This window comes from Cicer arietinum, chromosome 3, assembly GCF_000331145.2.
Source record: "Cicer arietinum cultivar CDC Frontier isolate Library 1 chromosome 3, Cicar.CDCFrontier_v2.0, whole genome shotgun sequence".
Taxonomy (NCBI): domain Eukaryota; kingdom Viridiplantae; phylum Streptophyta; class Magnoliopsida; order Fabales; family Fabaceae; genus Cicer; species Cicer arietinum.
The window spans coordinates 62,648,865-62,661,734 of NC_021162.2; the positions used below are offsets into that span (position 1 = coordinate 62,648,865).

Consider the following 12,870-nt stretch of genomic DNA (forward strand, 5'->3'; position numbering starts at 1 on the left):
CACCATCTTTATATTCATATTTTCCTCCGTCCTTTAAGCAAGTCAAATAACCCTTCAACCAAGAGCTCTGATGCACTCTGATGGGAATAAACATAGAAACACAATAACAAGTAATATGCAGCGGATATAAAATTCCCCCAACTTGCAAGAACCCGTGAGGAACAACAATAAATATATGACAACAAATTAATCAAAATAAAAGGACGTAATGAACACCGATATTTTAACGTGGAAAACCCCTCAATGCAAGGTTAAAAGCCACGAGTCGTCCAAACCAAAGAAGTAGCTCCACTAAAATAAATAACGATACAAGAGAGTCTAAAAATGATGCACAAATTGTGCATACAACCAGCAAAAATAACAAAGTACTAAAGCCTACAAATGAAAAACAAGAAGAGGAAAAATACCCAAAAACCTGTTGTTGTGCGAGCACGATTTCTCCCCCTCCAGACGTCAATAATAATAATAATAATAATAATAATAATAATAATAATAATAATAATAATAATAATAGACCAAAGAAGTAGCTCCACTATAATCAAATTTAGAATAATTTTGACAATTTCACATTAGACAGACCCAATACATTTATTTTGGTATGAAGGTAGTAATTTTCAAAAATAGCACTAACATTTTGGGTAAAATAATTTGATGGTCAAAATAAGATAAAATAAGATATATGATAAACAAAAACTAATGTTAAATTTATTAACAAAAAAGAGTATCTTAAAGTTGATGTGATCCATTGCTATATAAACCCTAAGCCCGGGTAGATTATAACACACTTACAAAAATATATTTTGTTGTTGAAACAAACATAAAAATCATGGCTTCACTTAGGAATTTGTCAATTTTCTTGACTTTGGCTTTAATCCTTGCAACACAAGTGGCTCTCTCTACAAGTAAGCATCTTGATATGGTTCCACTACACATATATTACACACACACACTATTCATTTAAGTGTTTTATTTTTATTGAATTTAGCTTTTGAATTGTATTATTGATTACTAATAATGAATTTTTATGAAAAAAAGGCATAGGTGTGAATTATGGGAGGAATGGTGACAATCTTCCATCCCCACAAAATGTTATAAGCCTTTACAAGAAATGTGGGATAAAACTTCTAAGACTTTTTGAGCCAAATCCTGATGTATTAGAAGCATTAAAAGGTTCAGGTATAGAAGTAAGTCTTGGAACAAGAAATGATGATGTTAAAGTGATAGCATCAAGTGTAAGTGCTGCTAACCAATGGGTAAATACCAATATTGCCCCTTACAGTCAAGTAAATTTCACATGGATTGTACTAGGAAATGAAATTATTCCAGGTGCGGAAGGAGCTTTTGCTACACAAGCTATGCAAAACATGAAAGAAGCATTAATTTCAATTGGATTAACTAACACTAAAGTTACCACATCATTTTTTTTGGCTGGACTTGCATCCTCTTACCCTCCATCTGCAGGGGCATTTACTGATGAGGTTGCAGAAGTAATGAAAGATGTTACAGCTTTTTTGCTACAAAATGATGCACCCCTTATGGCCAATGTGTACCCTTATTTCCCTTATGCATCTAATCCAGCAGACATTAAATTGGATTATGCATTATTTCAATCAAAAGTGGCTCCAGCAACTGATGGTAACTTGAAATATGATAATCTTTTTGATGCAATGGTTGATGTAGTTTATTCCGCATTAGAAAAAATTGATGCAGGGAATGTTTCTTTGGTTATTGGAGAAACTAGTTGGCCTACTGCAGGGAATGGAGCTATTACAAATACTGAAAATGCAAAGGCATATAATTCAAATCAAACCGATCCAACGGTTAATGAATGCGCAATCGATGTTTTTCTGATACTGATTTAACAAAATCGAGAATATAGTTACTCCTTACTTTTTCTTTTGGTGGTTGCCTTTTCTATCAAAGTAGTCTCTCTTTTGTTAACCTTAATTAGACCATTCTCCACTTAAATAAGTGAGACACATGGACTATAATATTTGGGCCTTTCTCCACATAGGAATAGAGTCCAATACCCTACATATCTCCCTCTCACCACTATGTGGAGATAATCGCCAAACCGACATTATCACAACAAGTTTCAAACTTTTCCCTTGGTAATGTTTTAGTCATCATATCAGAACCATTATAATTAGTATGAACTTTAGCCAATTCCAACAACTTAGCTTCCAAAATATCAAGTATACAATGATACCTCACATCAATGTGTTTGGATTTGCTATGAAACGTCGAATTCTTACCAAGATGAATAACACTTTGACTATTGACAAATAATACATATTTTTCTTGAATAAACCAAAGCTCATGCAAGAATTTCTTCAACCAAATCAACTCTTGTCATGCTTCAGTAATGGCAATGAACTCAGCCTCAGTTGTAGACAATGCTACATATTTCTGTAATCTAGACTGCCAAACCACAACTCCATTTGCAAAATTTAATCATGTAGCCTGAAGTTGACTTTCTCGAGTCAATATCTCCAACTATATCTGAGTCGGAGTACTCCACCAAAATAAGTTTGTCACCTCCAAAACAAAGCCTCATACATGTAGTACCACGAAGATACCTCAAAATCCATTTTACAGCATTCCAATGCTCTCTACCTGGATTTGACAAAAATCTACTGACTGTACCAACATCATGCGCAATATCTGGTATTGTAAACCTTGGAGACCTTGAGTTACTCTCAATTTTCACTCTAAAGATCCACCGGTTTTCCAAAGCCCTTTTGCCTTTTGGCAATTTCACCAAATCATAAGTGTGATTATCGTGCAAGGATTTCATCTCATCATGCATTGCACCCAACCACTTTTGACTTTCTTCATTCTCCATTGCCTCTTTAAAACACTTAGGTTCCCCTTCATCAATCAAATTCACATACTCGTCAGAACCATACCTTGTAGATGGTTGTCTCTGCTTCTTAGACCTCCTGAGTTGGGTTAGAGATAATTCAGAAGCATCACTTAGATTCCCATCGTGTGATAACTCATGATCTTCACTAGTTAGAATATTTACCTCATTTCTAAGTTGATGATCATTAACACAATCATGTGGCTCATCATTCTCAACAATACCATCACTAATATCCAAATCAAGAACATGTGACCGAACTGGATCACCATCAGCTAAGACGTAATTTCTCTAAGGTGTAGTCTTCTCCACCTTATCAATGTCTTCAATAGTTTGGTCTTCCAAGAACACTACATCACGACTTCTGATAACCTTTTTATTTATAGGATCATACAACTTGTAGCCGAATTCATCCTCACCATAGCCGATGAAGATACACTGCTTTGACTTTGCATCCAATTTGGATTTTTCATCCTTCGGAACATGCACAAAAGTCTTGCAACCAAAGACTATCAAGTGATCATACTTGACATTCTTGCCAAACGATACCTTATTTGGTACTTCACTATTCAAACCAACAGTAGGAGTAAGATTAATAACATGCACCGCCGTGTACAGTGCCTCACCCCAATAATGTTTAGGCAACTTAGCTTCAGAAAGCATACACCTCACTATCTCAACAAGTGTTCGATTCATCCTCTCTGCCAAACCATTTAGCTGAGGGTTTTATGAGGAGTCTTTTCATGTGCTATACCTTGCTGTTTGCAATAGACATCAAAGGGTTAACAATACTCACCAACGTTGTCACTACGAACACGTTTCAGCTTCTTGCTTGTCTGCGTCTCAAATAAAGCATGAAATTGTTTCAATTTCTCCAACACTTGGTCTTTTGTCTTCAGAACATAGACCCATAGTTTCCTAGAACAATTATCAATAAAAGTAACAAAATAAAGTGCACCACTAAAATATTTTACCTTTAAAGGGCCACAGATGTCAGAATGCACCAACTGAAGCAACTATGACTTTCTAGAGGGGGGATGCCTTTTGAAGGATACTTTAGTCTGTTTACCAATCATGCAGTGAGAAGATTTCTCCAAATCTACGTTCTTCAATCCTGGAAGCACATCCTTTCTAGCTAAGCAATTTAACCCCTTTTCACTAATATGGCTAAGCCTTCGATGCCACAAAGATGATTTCATATCTACAGCATTCACACTGTCTTTTGCAACCAAAGCTTTTGTCCAATACAATTTACAAATTTTCTCCTCTCTAGCCACAACCAAGTTACCTTTACTGAGTTTCCACTTTCCAGAAGCAAAATGATTATCAAAACCACTTTTATCAAGCATATGCACAGAGATCAAATTGAAGTGAACATCTAGAGCATGTTTGACTCCTTTAAGCAACAATTGCATTCCCGTGTTGGTTTGCAAGCATACATCACCAACACCAATTACCTTAGATACACCATTATTATCTATCTTCAAAACTCCAAAGTCACATGAAGTATAAGATGTGAAGAACTCCTTCCTCGATGTAACATGCAGTGTAGCACCACTATCAATTATCCATATGCTCTCATCAGATACAAGATTAATTCACTCATAGTCACGGAGAATAACAAGATCATCACTAGTAGAAGTAGTAACACAGTCATCATCAGTATCATCATCACGACCCCTTTGTTTCTGCATAACCTTCTTGCACTTGTTCTCCGTTTTCCACATAAAACAATTCTTTTGTATGTGCCTTGTTCTATGAAAATAATGACACTCAATATTTTTGTATCTAGACTTGGACTTGCTTCTGCTATTTTCTCTACCACCATTCGGTTCTTTTTCTGACTTGTCCCTTATTTTCAGTGACTAGAACTTCAGATTAAGATGAAGAACCATGTGTCTTCCTTCTCATCTCCTTATTCAAGACATCATCCTTAGCCGTTTCCAAAGAAAAAGCACCATTAGGAGTTGAACTCGTTATAGAAACCCGAAATGTTTCCCAAGACTCTGGTAAAGATAATAGTAAAAATAGTCCCAATAGCTCATCATCAAACTTGATACCCATTCCAGACATTTGATCAAGGAGCCCCAAAAATTCACTCAAGTGGTCCGAAATAGACGTTCCCTCCTTATACTTCAAACTTATGAAACTATTCAGTAAGAATAATTTATTATTCCCTGATTTAGAGGCAAACAAAGTCTCTATCTTATCCCACATAGTTTTTGCATCTGTCTCATTAGCAATATGATTATAAACATTATCTTCTACATATTGCCTAATAAAACCACATACCTGTTGATGTTCAAAATCCCATTCTTCCGTAGATTTATCAATCAACTTTTTAGAAAAAAAAAGTAGAAAGATGCATTTTCTTCACAAATAAAAAAATCTTTCATCTTGCCCTTCCACAAATGCTAATTAGTACCATTCAAGCACACCATCTTTATTTAGAATAATTTTGACAATTTCACATTAGACTGACCCAATACATTTATTTTGGTATGAAGGTAGTAATTTTCAAAAATAGCACTAACATTTTGGGTCAAATAATTTGATGGTCAAAATAAGATAAAATAAGATATATGATAAACAAAAACTAATGTTAAATTTATTAACAAAAAAGAGTATCTTAAAGTTGATGTGATCCATTGCTATATAAACCCTAAGCCCCGGGTAGATTATAACACACTTACAAAACTTCTAAGACTTTTTGAGCCAAATCCTGATGTGTTAGAAGCATTAAAAGGTTCAGGTATAAAAGTAAGTCTTGGAACAAGAAATGATGATGTTAAAGTGATAGCATCAAGTGTAAGTGCTGCTAACCAATGGGTAAATACCAATATTGCCCCTTACAGTCAAGTAAATTTCACATGGATTGTACTAGGAAATGAAATTATTCCAGGTGCGGAAGGAGCTTTTGCTACACAAGCTATGCAAAACATGAAAGAAGCATTAATTTCAATTGGATTAACTAACACTAAAGTTACCACATCATTTTTTTTGGCTGGACTACACACACACACACTATTCATTTAAGTGTTTTATTTTTATTGAATTTAGCTTTTGAATTGTATTATTGATTACTAATAATGAATTTTTATGAAAAAAAGGCATAGGTGTGAATTATGGGAGGAATGGTGACAATCTTCCATCCCCACAAAATGTTATAAGCCTTTACAAGAAATGTGGGATAAAACTTCTAAGACTTTTTGAGCCAAATCCTGATGTATTAGAAGCATTAAAAGGTTCAGGTATAGAAGTAAGTCTTGGAACAAGAAATGATGATGTTAAAGTGATAGCATCAAGTGTAAGTGCTGCTAACCAATGGGTAAATACCAATATTGCCCCTTACAGTCAAGTAAATTTCACATGGATTGTACTAGGAAATGAAATTATTCCAGGTGCGGAAGGAGTTTTTGCTACACAAGCTATGCAAAACATGAAAGAAGCATTAATTTCAATTGGATTAACTAACACTAAAGTTACCACATCATTTTTTTTGGCTGGACTTGCATCCTCTTACCCTCCATCTGCAGGGGCATTTACTGATGAGGTTGCAGAAGTAATGAAAGATGTTACAGCTTTTTTGCTACAAAATGATGCACCCCTTATGGCCAATGTGTACCCTTATTTCCCTTATGCATCTAATCCAGCAGAAATTAAATTGGATTATGCATTATTTCAATCAAAAGTGGCTCCAGTAACTGATGGTAGCTTGAAATATGATAATCTTTTTGATGCAATGGTTGATGCAGTTTATTCCGCATTAGAAAAAATTGATGCAGGGAATGTTTCTTTGGTTATTGGAGAAACTGGCTGGCCTACTGCAGGGAATGGAGCTATTACAAATACTGAAAATGCAAAGGCATATAATTCAAATTTGATAAAACATGTGGAGAGTGGTGTGGGGACACCAAAAAGACCAGGACAAAATATTGATGTTTTTATATTTGCAATGTTTAATGAAAATCTCAAGGCTGCAGGTGTTGAGCAAAATTGGGGTCTTTTTTATCCTAATACGACTGCTGTTTATCCACTTTTACAATGTTAATTGTAAATCATACACTACATTCATTTATGTTCTACACTTCGATTTCAATTTCGAATTATATTGTACCAAATAAACCACTTTCATCCTATTAATACAATATTATTATTATTATTATTCTCTTTTTGTTTTTCTCTTAGTTTTTTTTTTTTTTTATCTTCCTTTGATGTTAATTGAAAGAGGTAAATTCTAATGTTTGAGGTGAATCTAATTACTAATAAACAAATATTAAAAGAAAGTAAAACATTCATTTATTTGTTCAATCATGATTCAATTCAGTTTAATTGAATGAAAGTTCAAATACATTGAAGCAACTAATGACTAGCAAATTAATGAAATCAGTTGACCTTAAATTACCCTTTTGATCCTGTTTTTAAAATAAATAACTATTGTAATAAGTTTTCAAGGAAAGTCAATTTTATTAAATATAAATTAAACTTGTCTGACTTTGTAAATTTTTCTAAGCTAATAATATATCAAAATTAAACTAAAAGGAGATTAGATATGATTAATTATTTTACACCAATAATGTAAAAAAATTAAAATTTTAAAGTGTAATTTCTAAATTTTAATGCTTGTATTATGAACCCAATATAAAACTATGTAAAAGTTAGAGGTTTAGCTTTAAATAAATCTTCACAAGCCACCGATAAGATACATATCATTAAAATTAAATAAATCTTCACAAGCCACCGATAAGATACATATCATTAAAATTAAATATTTATTAATAATTTAATAATTATGATTAATTGATATTATTAAAAAATAATTACACTCTTAGTTTGTATCAATCAAATCCAAATTTTAATACCTAAATTTCGAATTTATAAGTTAGAAAGAAATTTAAAAATATATATTCACTTTATCTACATTTTGGTTTTTTATTCTTGAAATTCGAAATTGACTTTAAACTTTGAATCTCGAATTTAGTCACGATGACTGACCTAAGAGGAAACATTGTTTGTAAATTATTAAAAGTTTCCTCATTTCCTATCTCTAAATTACTATGTAAAGAAAGATATGACTATTTTTTTGCTTTAATAAGATATAAAATGTATTGGCCAAGAAGTTGTTTTATAAGGACATAAATTTATTTTATACTGTTTAAAAAAGTTTAACGAAATTATGTTGAAAAACTAGCTAAATGGTTATTGGGTTGTCATAAAATATTCAAAATGAAATAATAAAGGAAATATAAAATTTGAAGATGTGTTTAATATTGATTTAAACTATTGTTATTCTTTAAATAAAAAAAATCAATCATAAAAGTCTATAGTTTTAGTCAATTTCTCATATTTTTTAACTAAAAAAATTAATGATTTTATATATTTTAAATGATGTAGTATTCGATTTCATGATATATAACAATTTAGATACATTAATTATTCCTATATTATTAACTAAATAAATAAAAATTAAAAGTTAAGTTTTTAGATCAATTTCATGCATGTTTATCATTCTACATTATTGTATTGTATGTTATATTATTTAAATCACGTCACATCGTCATTTTTAAGTTAAAAAATCTCAACGATGAGTGAAAACTGACATATATTAAAATAGGATACCAATTTCATAAATTGATAAAAATAGAAAAATAAAAACTACAATTAAATCAACTATAACAAGGATAGTATTAAAAGATGATGTCCTTAGTTGTAAAAATGGTCACATTAAGTCGTACTATTCACATCGTGTATAATTGGTTTCTAGATCTAAACATTCGAATTAAGAAACAGATTAATTGATAAATTTGTGTGTTGTGACTATGGATGAGAATATGTTAAGTCGTCCGTCAGGGGCCTATGGTCTGACCTGCTTATGGTATAGTCTGACCTATTTAATAAAAAGGCTAGCTCAAACTATTTTTGAAATGTATATATTTAAATAAGTCAAACTCTCTGACTTATAAAAAAACTTATTAGGCCTGTCAGACTGGCCTCTATATATATATATATATATATATATATTATTTATTAATGTTATTTTCTATTATTATATTAATAATATTATTTCCTATTTTAAATTTTATCAATTAGTTAATCATTCGTTAGTCATTCTATATTCGGTAGTCGTTCTATATTTGGTAGTCGTTCTATATTCGGTAGTTATTCAATTAGATATGAAAAAAAAATAAAAGTAAAAATTTCATTACAATTAATACCAAAACTATTATTTATAAAATAAAATAAATTCTATAACAATCAAAGAAAATATTTCAATTTAATAAATTATAAATATTATATTTTTATTCTCTTTCATTGAATTTTAAAGATTTGTTTGTTATAGGCTATATAAAGATAATTTTGGTGTTCATTAGTTTAGAGATTAATTTTTAGAGATTTTAAAAATAGTTGAGTGTCCATTTCTCAAAATATTATTAAAATAATAGTGTTTTAAGAAAAATAAATTTGTAATACCTTTTGAATAAAAAAATTAAAATCTGAAAATAATCTAAAAACCGCTTAGAATGAGAGGTTGTTTTGAGTAGCTTCTTATAAAAATTATTAGTTTTTAAATGATTTTTTTATAAAAAAAATAATTAATTTTCATTAGGTTGAACAAATATAAAATAGTTCAAGTTATATTAAAATATATATAACAAATAATCTTAATATATTTAGTTTTTGTTTATTATAATAATTTTAAAAAAAATATGAAAAATAATTTTTGAGAGAAACTATTCAAAATAATTTCTGGTTCAAAGCATTTAATATTTATATTTTTTTAACATATTATGATTTATTTTAAAAATAAATCTATAACAAAATATGATAAACTCTAAAAAGTTATTATTATTTTTTTAGAAAAAAATGCTATTCTTTTTAGAAAGTCATAGCAAAAAGATTTTAAGTTAATGTGTTAAAATTGATTATTTTTATTTAATTGACAATTCAAAATGACTTTACTTTGTTGATCCATATAAATTAAACTCTTTTTTAGACACTAAAATAATATATAATCATCTTTTTTTTTCTTCTTTTCGCCTTTCTTTTCTTGCCTCCGTCTTTCTTTCTTCAACTAAATAATATATAAAAAAAAAAAAAAAAATTCATCTTTCTTTCTTCAACTAAATAATATATAAAAAAAAAAAAAAAAATTCATCTTTCTTTCTTCAACTAAATAATATGTAAAAAAAAATTAAGAATTAAGTTGTCTCAATTTAATTTTTTTAAAGAGTAAAAATTATTTTTATTTTTTTCAAAAACTAATTTAAATTTTTTAATTTCTTTTATCTTTATTTTTCTAAAATGGGTATTTTCTTTATTGTAACAAAACAAATCGAATTTCAACACAAATCGAATAAGTTGTCAAATTATTTTTCTTATGTTTGGTGCATTATTAATATCATTAATATAATAAAATATATTATATTGAAGATGATGGAAATAATATTAATTAAATTATACAATTAGATGGAAAAAAAAATATATTAAAAATTAGAATAGTCAATTATTTTGAGACGTATAACGTTTCTATGAACATCAATACATCAATTTTTTAAAAGATTTGGACATTTATTAGTAAATGCCATTAATTAATTTTTTTTAACACAATAAGTGTCACCTTTAAAAAAATCAAAATGAATACGGTTTTTAATTTTCATTCGAAGCTGTATTGGTTTTTTTTTTTTCTATTGAATACTCCCTATATTATTCTAATGAATTCTCCCTATATTATTCTAAAAATATTACTTTTACTTTATATTTATTTTGTATTTCTGATAATAAAAAATACATTATTTATTAATAAAGATAATTCGATAAAAATAACGTTATGTCTTTTCTATTAATTATAAATTTTTTAAAATATAAAATTATGAGAAAAAACGACATTCACCATAAAATAGAAGAAATATCGTTTGCGGTGATCAGACTTTTTAAACCTAACTTAAAAAATACTCATATATTCGTATTAGATGCATTTCGTGATTAATTCTATTAAAGTTGATATTATAATATTAATATATTTCAAGAATTTATATAAATTTTTTTATTTTTAAATAAAATATCCATACACATATACTTTATTTTTCTATAAAAGTATTATATTAATATATGTGGATACAAAGACAGATAATAACGTTTTTCACAAATAAAAATTGACTTATAAATTTGGAAGGATATTATGTTTTTTTTATTAAGGTTAAATAAATTTTTTTTTTTGGCAACCTTTTAGTTTCCAAATATTTTTCGTTATGAGTTTTTGTTTGAATCCATTCATGTGATTCTTTTAATTTTTTGAATGATTAATTTTTAGACATATTTAGAACATCATAAAAATCTTTACTGTACTGCAAAATATTGTAATTTTTTATCAAAAGATGAATGAAATATGAAATTTTTAAGTATCAAAAGTTTAAAACTTCATATTTAATTCATCATAAAAAAATATAATATTTTTTAGAAATATATTTATAAAGTTCTGCCAAAAATCATTCAAATATTTTAAGGATACAACTGAGTTGACTTAAAAAAATTAAAAAAAACAGACATAAATTGAAAATGAAATTTCTTTTTAAACAAAAAATTTAAAAACAAATTATAAAATTTAAAAACAAAAAAGCTAAAATTTTATGGGGACCAAAAATTTATGTAACTACATTTACTAATAAAAATTAAATTTGAACATCTAAAATTATATATACTTGGTTGATAGTTTAATTTTATCAAAATTAACTAAAAAATCCATATCTCAAATAACTTCTAAATTTAATGTGTAAATTAATGATTAATCAACCAAATATAAAACTTACAAAAAAACAAATAAGAGATTAATTTTAGAACATAATGTAAATCTCTTTACACGGTTAATCAATCACAAATCATTTTTATATATAAGTTACATATGATTAATTGTCAAATGTTTTTATTAATGTAATAGTTATGAGTGATTGAAACTATAAAAAAAATATATATACTATTATGGTAGTTAGAGGTTATCATGGAGGTCAGAGGTGGCCGAAGGCAATGGCTAGAGTTGTGAATGGAGGTGGTCAAAAATCATTGTGGAGTCGCGTTAGTTTAAAAAAAAAAGTTATAAAATTTTTGTGATTTGATTGAAATTTTTTTTAAAATTAAGTTGGATGATTCATTTCTTTTAATCAAATCTATTTTCCTTTTAAATTTTAAATTTAACCTTTAAAAAAAAATCAATGAGAATTGAGTCTAGAAAAATAAACTACACTCCCATAATAGTGTGGATACATATTTGAATTTCTGCTTAATAAGGTACTTTTATTTAATATATATACATATATTTATATATATACTCTATATATAATAGATAAATTTTTGAAAGAGAAAACAAACTATCTTAAAAACAAGTAACTTGTTCCTTTTATTACCAAAAACAAAACATGTAACTTACACTAAAAAAGGAGACATAAAGAGTATTAGACTATCATTAACATCCAAACAACTAAAAAATCGACAAAGTAACAAAAGCATATAGTTTAATAATAAAAACTTTTATTTTTTTTTAAAAAATGATAAATAATATCATAAATAATTCATACAATTGCGAAGTATTAGTATCAACCTCAACACGTCCAAAAACATACGTTGACTACGAGGTGCTCCAAATTGTAACACGCTAACAATGAATTTTAAAGATATTGTTTATTTGTGTTTAACTGTGATAGGACTCCTTACAAGTAATACGCAACGGATATAAAATTCCCCCAACTTGCAAGAACTTGTGAGGAGCAACAATAAATATATGGCAGCAAATTAATCAAAATAAAAGAACGTAATGAACACCAATATTTTAACGTGAAAACCCCCTCAATGCAAGGGTAAAAACCACGGATGGTCCAGACCGAAGAAGTAGCTCCACTATAATCAAATAAGGATACAAATGAGTCTCAAAACGATTTATCTCCCTCCAGACGCCGTTTCACTGATTCGACCATTGCAAACGAAGATCTGAATGTTGCAAACCTGTTGTCCAAAAA

At 28.5% G+C, this 12,870-nt stretch overlaps 2 protein-coding genes across 2 annotated transcripts; both read left to right on the forward strand.

The window, feature by feature from the left end:
- The first annotated feature begins 826 nt into the window (after window positions 1–826).
- Window positions 827–1,862, forward strand: LOC101494445 (glucan endo-1,3-beta-glucosidase). The gene is made up of 2 exons (XM_027332898.2): window positions 827–902; window positions 1,036–1,862. The coding sequence occupies exons 1-2, from the start codon at window positions 827–829 to the stop codon at window positions 1,860–1,862; spliced, it is 903 nt and encodes a 300-aa protein (XP_027188699.2).
- A 3,502-nt stretch (window positions 1,863–5,364) lies between these two features.
- LOC101494760 (glucan endo-1,3-beta-glucosidase-like) lies at window positions 5,365–6,983 on the forward strand. Its single transcript, XM_027332899.2, has 3 exons — window positions 5,365–5,370; window positions 5,531–5,765; window positions 5,974–6,983. Exons 1-3 carry the CDS (start codon window positions 5,365–5,367, stop codon window positions 6,912–6,914), a joined length of 1,182 nt encoding a protein of 393 aa, XP_027188700.1. The 3' UTR covers window positions 6,915–6,983.
- Window positions 6,984–12,870: the final 5,887 nt, after the last annotated feature.